The sequence below is a fragment of the Sarcophilus harrisii genome, chromosome 6 (genome assembly GCF_902635505.1).
Source record: "Sarcophilus harrisii chromosome 6, mSarHar1.11, whole genome shotgun sequence".
NCBI lineage: Eukaryota > Metazoa > Chordata > Mammalia > Dasyuromorphia > Dasyuridae > Sarcophilus > Sarcophilus harrisii.
In genome coordinates, this window is record NC_045431.1 from 27857511 (window position 1) to 27878699 (window position 21189).

At 35.8% G+C, this 21189-nt stretch overlaps 1 protein-coding gene across 1 annotated transcript in view; it reads left to right on the plus strand.

Moving 5' to 3' along the window:
- Positions 1-21189, plus strand: part of KLB (klotho beta) — a 35501-nt gene that overhangs the window by 2148 nt on the left and 12164 nt on the right. The window contains exons 2-3 of the mRNA XM_003773316.4: positions 16426-16933; positions 20422-20690. Coding sequence (XP_003773364.4) covers positions 16426-16933; positions 20422-20690 — 777 coding nt within the window. The remainder of the gene's footprint in view (positions 1-16425; positions 16934-20421; positions 20691-21189) is intronic.

A 21189-nucleotide genomic window follows, 5' to 3' on the forward strand; every position in this document is an offset into this window, starting at 1 on the left:
CACATCTTTTTAAAGACATTTAAATTATTACAATTCTAATGAGAAAATGTGAACAAAAACAGGAATGTAGATACTATTTCTATAAAATAATTATATAATTACATGTGAAAAGTTTGTAAAAGTGTACTTTTTAAAAGAGGTTCCACAATTTCCAATGGCAAAAAGAAAATCTAAAATTTAATTTCATATTTAATCTACCAATGGCTAGGAAAAAAGATTTAAAATTTTGCATCAGATCTGGAACATTTTGATAATGAGGTTAAAAAAGGATTAATAATAAAGTGATATAATCTAGTAATAGATTAAAATTCTGTTATAATAGTTAATTGCCTATTATATAAACTAAAAATGTTTTAAGAACAATAAAATATCATTCCCTTTATAAGTTTTCAACATATAGATCTGTAACTCTAGTTATGTTTTCTGTATATTACTTAATTATAACATAATTAATACAAAATTATTACATAAAAGTATCCATGCACACACTTTCCAGCCACACCCATCTATGTAGATAGTAGATTGTTGTGATTTCAGTCACCATCTCATAGATAGTATCAGCTTTGCATAGAAAAGGATTGTTATATACCTCTCCATTTCATATACCTAGAGTATAAATAAATATGTTAAGATTTAACAAAATTAAATTTCAAAAGGGAATAAAGTTAACAGAAAAAAACTAATCCACTCATATCTAAATATAGACATACAATAAAGAATATATTCTAAACTAATTAAGATTTCTATTTCCTTGAAAGCTTTTTAATAGTTTGAAATTCAAGGATTTATTTTAATAACAACTATGCCTTCCATAGTATTTCTTTTATCTTTTTAAAAATCCTAAATGATAAACTTAATTGACCACAATTTAAAGATTATGAATTATAATTTCTGGGTCAATAAAAACTATATCATGAAACATGTTACTTTACTTAGTGATAGACTACACCAAAGAAGAATGGAGAGAAAGCTTAATGGTTTCATAATTTGAAATGCCAAGAAGACTTGATACTTAAGCCTCCAGGTTGTCCCAATTCCCTTTCCCCTTAGGGAAATTCCTTCAGGACTTATTATAGGATAAGTGATTTTTAACAGAAAAAAAATTTCTAATTCCACATGGTGAAATGGGAGATCTCCTCCTTAGTGGTTCATCTTAATGGCCTTGGTTATCCCTTGGTACTGATCATTTGTAGTTAATATTTTAAGATTTCCAGGCTCTATAAGCTCATCAATTTCATACTTTGATAATGATGGCACTGTGATTTTATCAATGTGTATATCTCTTCCAATAATGCATACTGAAATCCAATCACATCTTGTCTTCTTATGTGACTCCCTGTAAATTCTCCTCAGGGATCCACCCAATAGATTGGAGGCCTTCTTCTAGATCTTTTGACATTATATGGAAGTCATAATTTGTTCAACTATTTCTCAATTGATGGGCATCTTCTTAATTTTCACTTCTCCATTACCACAAAAAAAAATTTCCATACATATTTTTGTGCATATGAATGTTTTCTCGTCACCCCAACCCCTTTCAGCTTCCTTTTATATGTTGTTTTCCTCCATTAAAATGTAAACTCCTTGAGGCCAAGGACTCTTTCTGCTTGTCTTTGTCCAGAGCTCAGGACCATACCTGCCACATAGTAAGCACTAATAACTGCTTGTTGGCTGACAGAATATGACCTGGGAAGGATACTGAAAATCCACTGCGAATTTTCTTCTCCTTTCCTTTTGGGTGCCAGACCCAGTCTTTGTCTCTGATAAACCAAAGGGTAAAGATACCTGTCACCAGCTCCAGGAAATCAGGGAGACCCTACTGGCAACAGAGATAGAGGGATCATCACCCCTACAGTTCAAGATATAAGGACTTCAAGGTCAATTAAAGAGATGGCATTCGAATTCAGCAAAGAGTGATCTTCACCTTCCCCACTGGGATAGTTTCTTAACATAGGCCTAATCTAGTCCTGGTCCTAAGGACACAGGATAGGTTAAAGTGGTTGTGTAACTAACTGACTTGATTAGACAGATCTAAATCCACCACCACACCTTCAAGGGAATTCTCTAAATTACTGTTTACCCAGAGCTGGTCTGTATCTGCTAATCCCAGAATTAGTTACCATGTAATGAAGTCACATTTCAGAAATCAAAAACACTACTAACAAAAATCCTACCAAAGTTCCCCTCATTTGGAGACAGATTTAGAATAAGCAGAGCAAACTTGAGGTACAATTTGTTGTGTGTGAAGAATTTTTTTCTCCTGGGGATAGTGGAAATTTATGAACTATAATTCTTGGGCTGCTCTAGATTAGATTGATTACTAGACAAAATAGGCTGACTATTTTAACTTTATTAAAGTCAATATGCTCTTACTGAAGCTCTGCAGACTCATTTGCCAAAATTTAGACTCTTGGCCAATTCTTATCTTTAAAAATCACAAAATCATGGAATTTCAAGGTATTCTGCCATGCATTTTTCTTAAAAAATGTGGTTTAGGAATGACATTCTAAACCTGGCTTCTCAGAATATCTAATCTCAATTTCCAACTTTACTTTTCATTGCATTATTGTTAATTCCTCTAAGCTTACAAATATTTTTGATGGGTCTGTGATTCTCTACTATGATCTTAATTTATTTCAGGACCTCCTCATTTAAGAAGCCTACATTGTAGAAGTAACCAGAGAAGCTACTTACTGTATACACTAGAGCCTTTTAGTGAAAATACTTTGCATTTACTTCAATGGGGAAATTTTCCTCCGTTTTTAGTTTTACCTAGCTAGTTTGCTAATAGTTTAATCATAAAGTCCACTTCATAAATTATAGAGTTCTCTATATTTTTATAAAGCTTTGTCACCAAATAGGTCATTTCTGTTTACATTTTCTTTTTTTTAAATAGCATTTTATTTTTCTAAACACGGCAGAATGGTTTTTAACATTCATTTTTGTAAAACTTTGTATTCTAAATTTTTCTCTGTCCTTCCCTTACCTCCCCCCTCTCTAAGCCTGTCTACATTTTCTTTAGTCTTTGGGTGGACTTTATTCCTTTTGCCTCTCTCCAACTAGATTCTTTGAGGGACTGTGTCAATACTTATCAGGCTATCCCAATAAACAATAAATACTTGGATTGAATCGCATATGCATCAATACACATTGTTATATTGAACTTGTTATAAATGGTTTGTTTCAAAATGTAAAAAGCAAATCACAGTCACTACTTTCTATTAATAATTTTATTATTAAGATAAATATTTTCATACTGTATCCATCCTAAAACTATGGTAATATTACTAAAAATAGGGTGTAAGAATCTCAAGAGAAAACTAACAATTGTGAAGTTACTACCAGTATGATTTAAGCTTAAGCCTTCTTTGCCATTGCCTTTTGCTACCACATAATAACATTGCCAGTGTTTCAGAAATACATTAAGATATATAAGCCAGTATAGTCCAGGCTCTTCTGGAGCCATTAGAAATAAGGTGAAGTAATATGTTGTGTTAGTCACCAATAAGCAGTCAAAGAGAGGCTTTCATAAGAAGTAGGGTAGAAATGTGTTGGGTCTTGGAGTCAGAAGCTTGAATTTATGAACTGGGAGATTCACTTCATCTCCTTAGGAGAATCACTCAAACTCATGAAGCCAGTTTCTCTGATATAAAATAACCATAATAATATACATATTACCTATCACATCATTTTGCCAATAAGAGAGCAAATATCATTAGTATTATAATACCATTAGCAGTATAAAACCAGTTGTTTTATTGCTACAGAATAAAGCTGATTTGGACAACTATCCACAGATCAGAAAGAATTGCAATCTAATGTCAGGTGGGAACCTGAAAGGAATAAAATTAAACCCTAGCACCCTAGGGTTCACATTGCACCCTAGCACTTTCTAACATTCATAATAAGGGATTAATAATTTAAAATGAATTTATAGGTTCGTTTTTCAGTCAGCTCCTGGTTACAAAGAAAAAAACTCTACAATTGTCATATTAATTTTTTTAAAATTTAAATAGCACAAGGAAATGAGGCCATAAAATAATAATGATAGCTAACCTTTTGTGTAGCACTTACTATGTGCCTAACACTGTGCTACGTCTGAGGTTGGATTTTAACTCTGGTCTTGCTGACTTCAAGCTCCGAGTTCTGTCTACTGTGTTACCAACTGTGAATCCACTCTGGATGTTACTGGATTATTAGATTAATGGGCTGTGTACAAAACTGTTTAGCTAAATAATTAATAGGTGTGCCTCCTAAGTAGCTGGATGGCCAGATAGAAGGCCGAGCCTAGAAGCACAAAGACCTCGGGACAAACTAGCCTCATACATTCTTTAGTGGGCAAGTCACTAAAAAAAAAAATCTCTGTCTGCCTCAGTTTCCTCATATGTAAAATAGAAATGATGATATCTCCCAGTGTTGTTATAAGGATCAAACGAGATAATAATTGCAGTAGTTTTGCCAACTCTAACATGGGAATAAAGGTACCTACTTCCCAGTGTAGTTTTGATGATCAATTGTGATGATATTCCAATGTCTGAAACATGGTAGGAGTCCAATAAATATAAATACTTGTTTCCTTCTTTTTGTTCCTGTCATTGAGGAACAGTTCCCAACAAATGATATAGTAAAAAGGGAACTTCTTATTTTCTACACTCCCCTCCAAAAAATTGACAAGAACTGAGAGACACTTGTCTCCTGCTGAATCTGCCAGTAAATTAATGTAAAATTAAAAGTATTCAGACAATTATTCCAAATAGTTAAAAAAAAAATGCTTACTGTGATATTAAACAAAAGGAAATGTTTGGCAGCTGGATCACAGTCATCAAGACTGATGGTTGATCATATTCAACAAGAGTTTTTCTTCTGGGTGTTGAATTTAAAGGCTATTTCCAGCACTCATGGTCCTTCAGCAGCACCAGAATACTTAGTTAAAACAAATGTCCACTAAGTGATGGGCCTGAAGGAAACACTCATCACCTCCCCATGTGGTAGTATCTTTATCCAGGGCTGATAGACAGGTGGAATTCAGGCCACTTGTTTAGAGAAAAGTACGTAATTTTTGGCTCAAGGCACAAAATCTCCTAATTATGGTTTTTAATTATTTGATAAAAATTTTAAGTTCTCATAAATATGATGCAAAATGATGTTTGAGGACCCAAGGTCTTTGACAGTATATGTTTTTATATCAATTAGCTGATTAAAGTATTATACTAATTAGTTATCCTTTAGTTTTTGTTTGGGAGGATTTTTTTTTTTTTTTGTAGTACCATATTTACTTCACAGTACATTTAGAACTAGAAATTTAGAGAATCTCAGAATTAGATGGGCTTAGAAGTCGTGTAATGTAACCTGCAGCTGAACAGAAATGCCCCTTATGATAGAGCCAATTTGTGGTCTAATCTCTCTTTGAAGGCTTCCAGTAAAGGGAAATTCACCCCTTCTTGAGGCAGCCATCTACCACTTTTGAATAACTTCAGTTATAATTATTAGGAAATTTTCCTTCCAGCAATCAGAAACCTGCCTCCAAATTACTTGGGCAAATTTTTTTCTAATTCTGTCCCCTTTTTTTCTTGCTTATCTCCTGTGAATAACTGTTCCTCTCACCTTTTTTGAAATTTTAGTCGTTTTTTTGATGCAGAATTTGATTGTCTCTTCATATCAGAGAGACAATGGTATAGATATTTTATGTTTATTTTCTCTGTGCTGTACCTGGGATTCTCTGCGATATTTAGCTTCGTGATATATGTGATAATTTTCTCCCTACTCTTCACTTTTAGTTTAAAAGCTTCTCAATCACTCCTCTTAATATCTAAAGGCCTCCAGGGAAAAGAGACTTTACAGATATATCACCAAGAATTAATGACCAATGGGTTAAAAACCAGTATTATAGCATACCTTTCATAAATATTTATTGAATAAATGAACTAATGAACAACCATAAGCTTATTAGTCAAATGTGCATAAATGGACTTAAATTTTGCTGTGTGGATAAAAGTCCCAAAGGTGGCTTCAATCATCAAAATTCCACATTTAGTTATGTACATTTCAGGTAGGAAATTAATAGGCTACAGTTGGACTACAAAAAACCATTATAAATCCTTTAGCAAAGCAACATTTACTCTTTCCAACTATCCATTAAGTAGAAAAAAATTGTAGTTAGATGAATGATTAACAAAAGTTTAAATAAATGTAATTATAAATATGCTGTGAATGATATTGCTGTTCTATTTAAACAGCTTGATTCAATATGAACATTCTCATAAGTGTTCATAAAAAATTGAGCTCAACTGGATCAGAAAATATCATGAATAAATAAGGAAAAATGTACCAGCTATTAAAGGGGCTTATATAGTAAAGTGTTGAACTGTTGAAAAATAGTATGTTAATATTTGTGTGATAATTCTTTTAATTAAATATTTAATTAAAAAAAAGAACTTAGCAAGAAAACTCAGTCTTAGAAATAATTAAATATTCAATAAAAAAGAACTTAGCAAGAAAACTCTATGTTTAAAGAAAAATATATAATCAGAATTATTGAATATTAACAAAGTTTCATGTTTAGGCTAGTGGTAGAAAAAACAATGGGATGTTCAAACTGTAAATCATAGCACTAGAGAGGACCACAGAAGCCATCTCAGACATTTTATGGAGAAACTGAGGCCCAGAGAGATTTTATGATATAGAACTTACCCTAAGCTACACAAGTAATAACTAATAGAGCTAAGGTTTAAACCTAAAACCACTCACTCAAAATCTAGCACTCATCCCATAGTTCCATATTCTGCAAGTAGAGAATTTTAGAAAGAAGTATTAATTATGGAATTCCCTGAATTAAGGAGATTAATCAGATCGAGTAATATGATTTGAGCCAGTTATTAAAAAACATCAAACTTTAGATTCAATATTTGGGTGTACTCTATTGTTTTGGTATTTGTAATAGCAAATATATAGCTGGAGAGGCTCATGTTTATTTGTTAGAAAGCTTTCCTTAGTATCAGGGACATCTGGGTTCAAGTCAGGGGTGTGCTAGTAAAATAATTAACAACCATCTTTTTGTAACCCAGGACACACTTGTAAATTTAATCTGCATTAAATCTATATTTTGTCAAACATCACTTTCTTAAATCTAGAAAATTAAGAAAACAATAAATCAAGCTCTGATGTACAGCCTGTGCCTGAGCCTCACAATAAAAATTTAACAACAGGTTCTAGAGAATCTGTCTCAAAAACAACAACAACAAAAAAAAAAAAAAAAAAAAAGTAAAAAAATTTTAATTAAAAAAAAAAAGAATTTATTTCAGCTTCCAGCAGACCAATGTCAAATTGTGCAATCTCTCAGCCCTCCAGAAAGCTCTCAAACCTTGTAAATCACAGAACAGTTGCTGGGCTGCAATAGGAAAAACTGGAAGTACCACCTACCAGTGAAATCACAGCACAGCTTATGACAGTTTTAAACAAAAGGTTAGAAGTTTATTGCTTATTTCTTTTTTCATTTTATTGGATGCTATTTTTATGCTTTTATCATCAAGTCCCTTAGCTTCCTGTTTGTGATGCCAATGTGACTTTTTATGGAGTGACAAAAAATGACTGACCAGATTAGGATGGAGACTAATTGGACTTTGATTTCCATCCTTCCTTGGTCTTTTTCTGAAAGGTGTGAAACTTTGGGAGGAGAGAACAGATGAAAATGAGAGATTAAGGCAATTAAGCTCACAGGCAGAAAGCTTAGATTTCATTTGGTTTTGGTACAAAAAAAAAATTTTTTTTTAAATCTTTAGCTTTGATTATTCAAATAAAATGGCTGGCAGTAAGAAAGAGAAAATAAGGGGAACTGAAAGGAACTTAGATAAATGTAGAGTAATTGCTTTACTTTATTCATTACTAGTCTATATGTTTCCTTTAGAAAACAGCAGAACTGAAAGTTGTTATGGCTACTTAGTTGTTTTTGACTCATGTTTGACTCTCTGTGGCCCATTTGGGATTTTCTTGGTAAAAATGTTTGAGTAATTGGCCATTTTCTTCTCTAGCTCATTTTACATATGAGGAGACTAAGGCACACAGAGTTATGTAACTTGCCCAGGGTCACCCAGCTAGTAAGTATCTGAGACCAGATTTGAATTCAGGAAGATGATTCCAGGGCTGTCCAGAACTGAAAGTACCATTGATAAATTCTATCTTTAAGAGAGTGCTAAACTGGAACCCCATCTGTTGCAGGAGTGGGGAAAGTGGAAAAGGCATAATACCACAGTGTATATCAAATGTTAAAATCAAAATCATAACTCTTGGGGTAGCTAGGTGGGGCAATAGATAGAGCACCAGCCCTGAAGTCAGGAGGACCGGAGTTCAAATGTGACCTCAGACACTTAACTTCCTGGCTGTGTGACTCTAGGCAAGTCACTTACCCCCAATTGCCTCAGGGGAAAAAAAAATCATAACTCTCAGTGATTTTCTAAGTGAGCTGTCGTCCAAATTGAAATCCAGCTTTGTCGTTCTATTGAACTTTGTCATTCTATTGATAGTGAGATATAGCAATACTCTAGTGATTTCAGATGATCTCCGGTTCAAGAGAGTTCCCCAAACAAGACTAACAACCGGGCTACTTAGTCTTGCCAAAAGTCCTAACTTTCCTGGGAGTCTCCTGGAGTCTTTCCAAAAAGCTTCTGATTGCCAGATGGCCACACAGAAATCTTGTTCTCCTGGAGACTAAGCTCTGGCTGGGTGGGTAATGCCAGTTATCAGAAGCGTAGCCGAATCACCTACTGAGTTGTTCGATTCTCTGTTAAAAATCAAATAAGGACAGAAATAAAATACTCTCTTAAATTTAAAAAAGAGACTAAAAGAGATAAAGTGCCTGTCTGAAAGAGAAAATTTAGAACTGGCAAGGAGCAGATGAGATATGTGCCCAACTCTGAAATTCTAGGTCGTTCAACATGGAACTGGCTGACAGTTTATGATTTATTTGTTTTTAGTTTTTATTTTTGCTGCCATGAGAAGCTTCATTCAGGTCGCCCATCTAGATCAATTTGGCCTGATTGAAGCTCTGTCTTGTGAGCACCAAGTTCATAATCACTAACATAATAAAAATAAAGAACTTAAAACCTCATACAAAGTTGGCAAGTAAATGCCCCTTAGGCAAAGGAGAACTTCAGCAAAGCATCAATTAGCTAATATTGATTTCTATTACTCTGTTTCCTAATATGTGAGAAAACCCACAGATGCTTCACTTAATTAAATTATGGACTCTCTTCCCTTTTTTCCTGTTTGTTATCATAATTAATTTTTGACTCAGTCATTTGATCAATTCAGTCCTCTTAAAACTGATATTTGAATTCTATAATGACTACACTTTCAGATAACAAGGTAGGATGATCATTTCAAAAGCAATAAATGTGTTAGGACTTAATTTTCCACGAGATTGCAGGGGAAATCTTTAAAAATAAAATAAGGATAGGCAACATATTTCAAAACATAACTTGAAAATATATTTATAGGAAAATGATCAATAAGATGATTGAATAGGCTCAAGCAATGGAAAGCTATATAAAACTAAAAATTATGACAGAATCGATAAATAGAAAACATGAATTTAGAAGATTCAAAATAAAATTATTGAGATACAGGGATATTTTCTAAAAGATTTTTTAAAATTTACATTTTGACTGTTCTGAGAATAGAGCCATGACAAGGGGTATGGGACATTACATCAACTGATGCTCTTCTTCCATCCTTGGTAGCCTTTCCACACCCTGAACTTTCAATGATGCTCTAATCCTTCATCTGCCTCAGGCTTTCATCCTATTGCTATTACTCCTCTCCTCTGTGCCCCCCTGGCCCTAGGCTGCTACCCTGCTATATTTTCTTGCTATACTGAGGGAGATAATCGCAAAAAAGACTCTCTTCTATTGTTAAGCTTGTTTTTCTCAGCTCTTTCTCCTCGAAGGAATTAGGAATCAGAGGACTGTGGGTTTAATGGAGGGGTAAAGGGGGGAGTGAGGTAATGGGTTGAAAATGGGTGAATGAATATGACTATCATCTAGGGTGTCCCAGAGCTAGCTCTCAGCTGATTGGGAGAGCCAATTGTTAATTTTGAAAATGAGCATTTACATTTCAGAAATCTGCAAGTTATAAAGGACTTGGCTTATTGGTAATAAGTTTATTGCATTGTTTATTGTCTAGATTTATGAAAGTGTTAATAATGCAGATTAAGTTTAAAAGAGTATGTATGATTTTGATAACTGAAAATTGCCAATTGCTTTGCAGTACTTTATCATATTGAGCGTGTTATCTTTCTTGGGCTTTGAATTAGCTATTGAACGAATACATTAGACACATTTGGGTTTTAGTTGGGATTTTATATAACTTACATTTTAATTGTCTGGTTCTCTGCTATTTCTATTAATCCATAGCATTATTTTAACAAATGTTATAATACCAATGTACTAAAAAAAAGTATATGTATGCATATTTTCCCCTAGACAGCCCAGCTGATAAACATGTTCTAAAACACCCGTCTTGTTCTTATAAGCACTGGTGAGCTCAGCAGGCACAGGGAATAAAGCCATCATCAGATTGGAGGACAGTGACTATAAGCCACTAAAAACAATAACAATAATCGTAATTAAAATAATAACAATTGGTATGTACATAATGCTTTGAAGATGGCAAAATGCTTTAAGTCCACTAACTCACTGGAGCCTTATAGCATCCCTAGGAGTCTTTGAGGGAAGATTAATGGGAAGCTATGAACTAGAATCAAACAGAATGAAAAGACATGTGTGAGTTACGAACTATGCTCATGGAAGGTAGCCACTTTGAGATAATGAATCCGATAAAACAAGAAAATATCTCATATTGTTTCATCCCATTTCAGGGACCCTTCAGCTAGTGCAAAGAAGTATTTCCTAATATATTCCATCCACCATGAATAAACTGAATCGATCTGATCCTTCATAATTATTTGAAGGTTGGCTCCTCCTTGAGAAGGATGACTGTCTTGTAACTTTATCGCCCATTACTTAACACAGGGCCTGGGACACGGTAGGCACTTAATAAATGTTGACTGATTGGTTACCCACTCTTCAGTACAAATGCACCTCCTTCCTAGTGACTCACATGAAAACCACTTACTGGTTTTCCCTCCTTCAAGAGCAGCCTTAGGTGTTCCCAAGGTCTCTGCCACTGCAATGGGCCTTCTAACCAAGGGCCAGAGCCTTTTTCTGAGGCCTGTCTCCTCTTTCCCCTCCTCCTGTCAATTTTTGCCTCACTTGTCATGATTACTAGTTACAGCTCTTGCTGAGAAAAGAGAATTTCAAGGTCATGTCAACATTTAAGGCAACAGTATTCCCATAATCTTTCGGGACTTAGCATCTAATAGTAACTACTCCAGGCTAGCTTTTGATACACCACTAGCAATTGTAATTAATGTGAGTCTAGACTTTAGGTTCAGAAATACTGAATGAGTGAGAGAGTGAGAGATGGTGGAATAAATCAAAAGAAATGAAGCAATTTCAGTAAAGAAAGATGTACAACTCTATCAACTGAATTTTTTTAAAGCAATAAATCAAAAAATAAAATAACAAAAAAATTTTAAATTAAAAAATTAAAAAGCAAGGAATCAAAAGGCTCCCCCCAAAATAAATAAGTAAATAAATAAGCGATGAGTCCAAAGTTGTCCACCTACAAACCTCAATTAGGCAAAGATGAAGAAAAAGTTGCTAAATTTTCGTGATCATTTTAATCTTACCACCATTTTGTCAAAGTAAATGAAATTGCTTTGACTTCCTCCTTTGGCGACAATTAATTTCACTCTGTAACTGATTTTGCTGGCCATTGATTCCAAATATAATTTATCATATTGGAAATTCATCAAAAGTGTTTCACGAGAATGAATTAACATGCATTTACTAAAGCATCTGGCAGCATGAAAAATCAATAAGGAGAAATGATCAACAGATTGTGCAAAACCCAATGTGGAGCTGGAAGGCAGCCGGTCATAGAAGCCCAATATGTCAGATGTTGTGTATGTATCCAGTTGTCTGTACTCAGACTTGGCTGCCCTGATGTTCTGAGGTACTGACTTAAAAATGGATTCACAAATGACTTGAACTATGTTGTTAATAGAAATATGTAAGTAAAAAAGGCAGAGCAGGATGTAGTTGGTTCATATTTATTATAGTTTTGTAAAAATGTATTCACACAAAGATCAGAAGAGAAAGTGAAATAATGTAAATAATTTAATGTACATTAAGTTCTTAATTTTTTCCCTAAAAAGTTGCTTAAGCTCATTAAAAAAAAAAAATCTTATAGCTAAAGTAACTTTATCCTGAATTGAACATTTCAGTTTTACAGGTTTATATTTTCATAAATAAATTTTATCGTTTAAAAAGAAAAAGATTTAGAAGTACAGTAAAGAGAAAAACAGCTCTCGTGACATTGGCTTTGTTTTCTAGGCATTATATCTGTTCTTTTAGTGCCAAAGGAAAGAAACTATATAAAAGTAACTCTCTCTCCTGCATGAATTTATCTGTTCACTCACTCATTCACTTAACAAATCAATCAGTCAATTAATCAACACATTAAGCCCTGTGAGTTCTCCCACACATCTGGGAAAGTCACTTAATCTCTTAGTACTCTCTAGGCAACCAAGACTGAATTGCAGAGAAAGTGTTGATCTGGTTTAGTGAGGGGAGTTTCCTCACCAGAAAGTTCCCTATACCTATGAAATCACAGATCCCATTCCTATCTCTACCCTTTGACATGTACTGCAGTGTGCTAGATGCTATGGAGAAAATAAGACAGAGTCCTGGCTGGCCCTCACTGGAATTGGCGTTTAAGTGCAGAGCCAAACCAACTCCAAAAGCAAGTCAAATGTTAATTATTACACTTGAAATGCAATTATTTTTAAGGAAATTTTGAATATGAGCAAAATAATTAGATTTAGAGACTTGACTTTTGACTAATGATTGGGGGCACCTTTAAATGTTTTAACATTTGAGTTCATAGATCATAAATTAAAAGCTTCAAGGAGCCATAGAGCTCTAATCCTCTTATTTTATAAAGGAAGAACCTGAGTTTTAAGGAGGTAAAGTGATTTACCCAAGATTCCTCAGGTATTAAGGTGGCTAAACCGAGAGCTCAATAAATATGCCCAAGTCAGATTTAGACGAATTCCTTAGTATTAAATTCATCTCTTACACAGCTCTTCCTTTTCACCCAATTGTTCTGATTTCTTCCTGATACCCATCCCTTTTTCCACTTCTGATTTTAAGATCAGGTTAGCTACTTGATCTCATCTGGCCATGAAACAAACAACAACATCAAAGGGAACTGCCATACTGATATAGGAAAGAACAGGATGAGAAATTAACTCAGTCTCTCTGATGCCATAGCACCTAACAGCCAGCTGAAGGAAAAAATCCTGCTAACTTCCCCTTTAAGCTACTGAATCCAAAGAACAAAGGTTGAAGCTAACTTAAATCAATCATTCCAAAGGTGGATGGCCTTGTACAAGAGAAATGGTAACCTTGGGGAGGGGAGGGGGGGAATCATAAAAAAGCTGTTGTGTAATGCTCATGGTACAAAATTACAGAAGTAAATTTTTTTTCCCCTGTAGACCACCTGATGAGCTACAGATTAGAAGCAGCAAATAGGTTTTACTAAAAATATCAAACTCATTATCTGTAAGGAATACTTTCACCTTGATATTTGGCAAATACTATAAACTTCTACCAGGGTGCTTCCAAACCCATCCCCCTTCTTTGCATGTGAATAGAGAAGCTCTCTCCAATCCAAAGTAAAGATGACCTTAGATACAGTGATAGCCTCTTCAAATAACCCAAAAAAAAAAGGTGAAAGAAACTCCAAAGTACATTAAGGTCACCCAGTGAAGAGTATATACAGTGTAGATAATTTTCTTAGAAAGCTCATTGGAAAAGCCCTATGGGAGCCAATGCTTGCTGCGTTTCAACCAAGAACCAAGGTTTTACCATTCCTTCTGCTTGCATGTCAACTTTTACATATCCCAGTGAAGGAAACATCATTAGCTACCACGAGATTCATGTTAAGTCTAGTAGGAATGGGTGATGAATTTGCTTTGTGTCTCACATTTGTGTGGGATAGAATATTCTCAAGATTTTCAACAGTGGGCTAGGGGTTAGAGTCTGGGATCTAATAGCAGAGGAAAGCCAACAAGCTTACAAAACAAGAAACTTTCAAGAAGCCTTGCGATGGCCAGAACTAGTTCTATAACAGCTTAAATTTTAAAATATGATGCTGTTTGGATTTCAGCCTGAAAACTCTTGTTTGCCTTGTAAGCTTAGTATTTGGAAGGAAGCTCTGATGAGACTAAAATCTCATTGTTCAGGTTATCTTTACTATGGCTAAAACCAGCCACAAATACCTAAGTCTGCTGAGGACAAATACGGATTTATAAAATAAAGACAGAGAATTTTTTGAATTCTTACTAAAAAGTCTAAATATCAGTAGTGATTCCAAACATAGAACAGGGAAGCTTCCATTAAGATCATCAGTTCTACTTCTCAGGAGGCTTACTAAGAACCTCTTTGTCTCTCTCTAGCTGCGTGTGTGTGTGTGTGTGTGTGTGTGTGTGTGTGAGAGAGAGAGAGAGAGAGAGAGAGAGAGAGAGAGAGAGAGAGAGAGAGGGAGAGAGAGAGGGAGAGAGAATGAGAATGTGTGTATGGTTAGATATATGGTTATATAGAGATAATTTCCCAATATTAAATGTTGAACTTCAGAGCCAATCAGAACTGGTCCTAGAATCTCAGAATCTCACACTGGAAGTTTAACACGAAAAAATAACAACAATAATATACTACTTAATGTATACAGCTTTAAAGCAGTATGTGAATTCTCAGATTCTGTATAGTGAGACATGGCAAGCTGTCTCTCTCATAAAGCCTATCATGGTAACTTTAGTCAATGATTCCCTCCCTCCTTCACCACCCAAATCGCCATTTATTATCTGTGCCGTACATTTGACATCTTGTTTTGTTTTTCATTTCAATGTTTTAGTATAGGAAGTTTCAGGCATTTAATTAATCAAATATTGGAACTACACTTGGGAAGCCTGGGGTTCAAATTCTGCCTCAGATATTATGTAAATCTACATAAGACATTTAACTTCTCTGCCTCAGTTTCCTCATTTGTAAAATGAGGAGTTAGACTTGATGAGACATTTCTAGATCTAAAGAGATGAAACTCTCTTAACGTCAGTTTCCTTATCTATAAAATAGGGAATAACAACACCTACTTCATAGAGTAACTGAAAGGATCAAATAAGATAATACACATAAAGCACTTTGCAAATATTAAAGCTATTATTATACATATAAATTATTATCATATTATTCCCTAATTTGTTTAGTGAATTTGAATACTATCTTCCCAACAATATTTTAAAATCCCTAATGTCAAAGAAAACCATTTTAGCCAAACTCAAATAGAAAAAAAGAGAAACTCAGTCATACCCAAGAGTCCTGTTGCCTACATATTGACTTAGAAAAATACATAGTAACATTATCTATATTCTATTGTATTTTTGCTTACTTCATTAAATATTTCCCAATTACATTTTAATTTTGTCCCAATCCCTCTGAGTGTTTGATTCATTTGCTATAAGTGACTCACATTGTCTAGTATTATTACAGGGTTTAATGAATAATACTCTTTGAATGATTAAAGAAAGGACAGAAGGAATAGTCATTTATTAAGCATCTACTATGTGCTAAGCTTTTTACAAATGTTATTTCTTTTTTTAATTATTATAACTTTTTATTTACAAGATATATGCATGGGTAATTTTTCAGCATTGACAAAAACCTTTTGTTCCAATTTTTTCCCTCCTTTCCCTCCTTCCCTCCCCCAGATGGCAGGTTGACCAATACAAATGTTATTTCTTTATTGTATTCCCTAACAGAGGCAGTTAAATGGCACCATAATGCACAGAAAGCTGGGCCTGAAGTCAGGAAGACCTGAATTCAAATTCTAACACTAACTATGTGACTCTGGATGAGTCATTTTACCTGTATTTCCCTCAGTTTCTGACACAGTATAATGAGAATAATAATAGCATGGGACAGGATAGTTGTGAGGAATAAATAAGATCATGTAGGTAAAATGTTTAGCATAGTGGTTGGCACACAGTAGGTACTTAATAAGTAATTGATTTGATTGTGGCTTGGCAAGAATATCCCTGTGTAATTCTTTCATTAAATAAGATTCACCTTCACACTTCTGGCTTCAAGAGAGGTGGGGCCAGAAGTTGTAGACTTCAGTCCGATGCAGGATTCCCCATGAAAATTCCCTCCCATTTCCATGTCGCTAATACAGCCAACGAAGGGATATTCCATAAACAAATTTATTGACGTAGTACTACAATAAGTTCTAATAATACTTTCTTCTTATCAGGCTCACGCCGAAGTCTGGCATAACTACAATATAAACTTTCGGCCACATCAGAAAGGTTTGTTATCGATCACCTTGGGATCCCACTGGATTGTACCAAACAAATCAGAAAACAATCTGGATGTCCTTAAGTGCCAACAATCCATGACTTCTGTGATGGGATGGTTTGCCAACCCAATCCATGGCAATGGAGACTATCCAAAAATAATGAAGAAATTACTTCCACTTCTCCCTCAGTTCTCTGAAGCTGAGAAAACTCAAGTGAGGGGTACAGCTGATTTTTTTGCCTTTTCCTTTGGACCCAATAATTTCAAACCTCCAAGCACCATGTCAAAAATGGGACAAAATGTATCGCTCAATTTAAGAGAAGTACTAAAGTGGATTAAACTGGAATACAACAACCCAGAGATCCTCATAACTGAGAATGGCTGGTTCACAGACAATCACGTGAAAACAGAAGATACAACAGCAATCTACATGATGAAGAATTTCCTTAATAAGGTTCTTCAAGGTAGGCTGAACATCAGCTCCAAATTTCTTAAATGTTAACATCACAGGTACTTAAAGAATTTGGGGGTTGGGATACTTTTTTCCCCAAAGTGACAATAAGTTAGATATTGAGAAGTTGATTTTTGATATACTATGACAAAGATTGAAATAGGACACATAGCAGAAAATATTAACAACTATTTGCTGAGTTGAGTTGATGCTAGAAAAACATCCAAGAAGGCAGGACGTTACTATTTCTTGTTTCATTATTACAAATTAATAAAAACATATTTGAAAAATGGGCAGCATGCCATAGTGGATCAGAAAACCTAAGTTAGAATCTTCATCCCTTCACTTATTGGCTATGTGACTCCTGAGCAAGTTATTTGATCTCGGATTTCTCATTTGTTAAATGAGCATAATAATGCTTGCATTAAATTACCTGCATCATAGGGTTATTGTTAGGAAAGAGTTTCATAAACTTTTAAAAATTATAAATCCATTTACTCTGATAGGGATCCAAGTACCAGAAAAGGAATGTACAATATACAAGACAAAACTGTATGTTTGTCCTTTCCATATAGCCATAGGGCTCCTGACTCATCAGTCAACATTTATTTAATAAATTCCTGTTATGTCCTAGGCCCAGAGTCAAATTCCAAGGATATATAGGGGAAAAAAACAGGCAAGAACAATCTCTGCCCTCAAGGAGCTTACAATCTAATGGTACAGATAAGATGCAAAAAGCTATGTATAAACAAAATAAATGCAAGATAAATTGGAGATAATCTTGAAAGAATCAATATGATAGTTGTAGGTCTGATGGTTAATATTTTACTTCTCATTCTCCATCCATCATGTGTATAGTGACATATACAGGCTTGTTGTTGTTGTTGTTGTTGTTGTTGTTTTTTTTTTTTTACAACAGTAATGTGATGAAAGGAATTAGTTTCTAGTTTCCCCAGGAAAGTTGTGTACCAACTTATTCAAATTAATAGAATCTCAGTACAATTTACAAGATCTTAATACTAGCTAATCACTTGAATCTGGCATACCTTGTATAATATTTACAAGGTTTTAGTGGAACTAGAAAATATGTTTTCTGTTACCCTAAAGGAAAAGGCAACGTCTGTGCCAGGAAGAGACACATACAGGAGCTTCCAAGTCTCCTTGCAGCATCGATCCTCTGTGCCTGTGGGGATGAGGAGTATTGACAATCTAGGGCAGTGCCTATTGGATGAACTCACACACACATCTTCTCTAGGAGTGCAAAGGGAGTAGGTGAATTCTTCTCAAGGTCACAATGCACCAAAAGAGCAGATTTTTTAAAAGATCTCTACTGATGTGTTCATCTCCCTGGAGTCTATTTTTTTTTTAAGGGGGGGGGTGGAGGAAGAGAGCTGGGAGAATTAAGATATTCCCTAAAAATGTAGATATGTAGCCTCATTCTACCAGACATTATCACTCATTCATAAAGATTCTTCATAGACTTTGCCTCAGAGTTGGGAAAACAGTAGATGGTTTGGAGGTGAGAAGTAAAATCCTAACTCTAACACATACTGCCTATATCACTTAACGGACAAATCTAAACTTAATCTCAGTATCCCCAGTCAAATCTCTGAGGCAAAGAAGTACAGCTCCCTAAGCCAGTTAAATCATAAATCTGGATAATAATAATATTTAATTCTTACTCAAGCCATTAATGTTGATGAATTATAGCATTTTAGCATAGGAAGAAACCTTATCTAGCTTAGTCCCCTAATTTTACAAATGAGACCTGCAGAGATTAAGGGATTTGCTCATGCTTACAAGTTGCAGATTTGGGGACTACAATGAAGGTCAAAAGTTTTTCTATTATATTTCTTCCCCTCTCTCTCACCCTTGTCCAAGGGAGTTTTTCGTTGACAAAAATCACACTAGCTCTTTCAAGAAGAAATTTTTAGTCAAAACAAGGGTTCGAAAATACCTTTATCTATAAAATAGGGAATATATAAGACATAAGAAATACATATTTCTTATAAGATATAAGAAAACATGTCCCCTAAATAGACAAAGCACATTCATTCAACAAGCATTTATTAAGTACCCACTATAATTAATTCACTGGCTTGCCCATTAGTGAAAAATATAAAGATATACTCCAGTTCCTGTCATCAAGAAGTTTCCAGTCTAATAGGGAAAATAAGATATTCAGGAAAATAATAATACAATGATACAAAACAATATATTAATAGAAAATAGTACATATTTAATTCATTATTTGTCCTTTGTCCTTCATTCTCAGAGAGGACCAACTCACAACAGGAAGGTGATGTTTTGACTTTCAATTGGATGTAATCGAGACTGATTTTGTGCAAAGTCACCAGCCTCACTTTCTCTTGCAGAGATATCTGGGTCCAGTGGCCAGACTTAGATACCAAGGACTGGAGATGTCCCAGGATGCAGTGGGAGACCTTGACCTTTCCCAAGTCTCCACTTGTCTGAGCCAACACCCATTTATTTAATGATTAAGGCTAAATAAGAAAAGAAGCTCCAAAATGACCTCTTTTACCTATTCAAAGTAAAAATCTATCTGGATGGGGAAGACCCTCAGGGTTTCTGGCCAGAACAGAAACAATTGTTATTTACACTCACTCTATGCCATCAAAACCCAAAAAATGACCCAGGGAGGCTTGGACTGGGACCCAGTGTTGGCCAAACAGTGAGAACGAGTCATTTAAGACAAGGTCAAGTAGCTTCATTCAAATTCCAATGATTTTTTATCAAAGACTGGTTTTCTAGTGCTGTATTTCAAGAAATCATAAATTGAAAGATCAGTCAATTGGGTATAAAGCCAGTGAGAGGCGGTAGGCCTCCTAGGGATAGGAGTGTGAGGAGGATGATGATGGTTGTCGGTGCTGATTTGTCTCATAGGCCTCCTAGGGATTTGATTTTGGTGGTATTTGAGAGGTTGAGGGTTAGAAATGTGGTTAGAGTTCATGAGGCAAAAATTGTCAATTTTTTCTTTTTAAATGATAGAATAAATAAGTAGAGAAGAGAAAAAAAATCTAGCTCATAAATCCTCAGATACTTTGCAAGGTTTTAGAAATCCATTGGGCAAGGATAATATACACAGATTGGTGACATGTTTTGGATAAAAAGAACTGTGACTTTTTGGAAGTGATTATTGCTCAGAAAATTAAGTTTATGTCATGCAATGCCCTATATCATAATGGACACAGTTGATGAATTTTCACACCTAAGACGAGAGTGAGACCTTTAAAACTAATTAGTGCCTTCCCTCTATTGATTATCTCCAATTTATAGATTTCGATTATACATAGTTGTATGTATTGCCTCCCCCATTAGAGTGTAAGCTCCTTGAGGGAAGTTCCTCTTTTGCCTTTCTATCTTCAACCCTTGGCACAATGCCGGGCACATATTACTCCTGTAACCATGTTTATTTTAATACCGGTTTATTGACTGATGTGAGGGCACTCAAATCAATTCCAATTTCTTTTTTCCCTGCAGCAATAAAACATGATGAAATAAGGGTGTTCGGTTACACAGCGTGGTCCCTGCTGGACGGCTTCGAGTGGCAAGATGCTTACAGCACCAGACGGGGCCTATTTTATGTGGACTTCAGAAGCAAACAGAAGGAGAGAAAGCCCAAGTCCTCCGCGCACTACTACAAACAAATCATAGAGGACAATGGATTCCTCTCCAAAGAGTCCACGCCTGATGTGCAGGGGCAGTTCCCCTGTGACTTTTCCTGGGGCATCACTGAATCCGTCCTGAAGGTAAGCTGCCGTGGAGCAGTGAGGGGGGCTCCCGGCCGTGGGGCAGTGAGGGGGGTTCCCCGCTGTGGAGCAGTGAGGAGGGTTCCCTGCCGTGGAGCAGTGAGGAGGGTTCCCTGCCGTGGGGCAGTGAGGGGGGTTCCCCGCTGTGGAGCAGTGAGGAGGGTTCCCCCCACGGATCAGTGAGGGGGGCTCCCAGCGACAAGGAGTGGGCGGGAGACGGGCTGACCTTGCCAGGGAGACCCCGCCGGGCTTGGAGCGGGCAGGGCCGGGCGGCGATTGGAGAGCTCTGCGCCTTCCTCCCCGGCACGTCCCCCCCCAGCTCTAACTGCTGGTGATGGAGCAGGATTACGAGGTTCCGGCGGGCCATCCAAGGGGCAGCCGGGGCAGCGCTTGTCCCTCGGGGAGGCCGTCGGGGATGGCAGCCCCCGGAAGCCCCGGCTGCCGCTTTCTCATCTCCTACGTGAGCCCAGGGGCGGGTCTTTGAGGCCCTTCTCCGGCG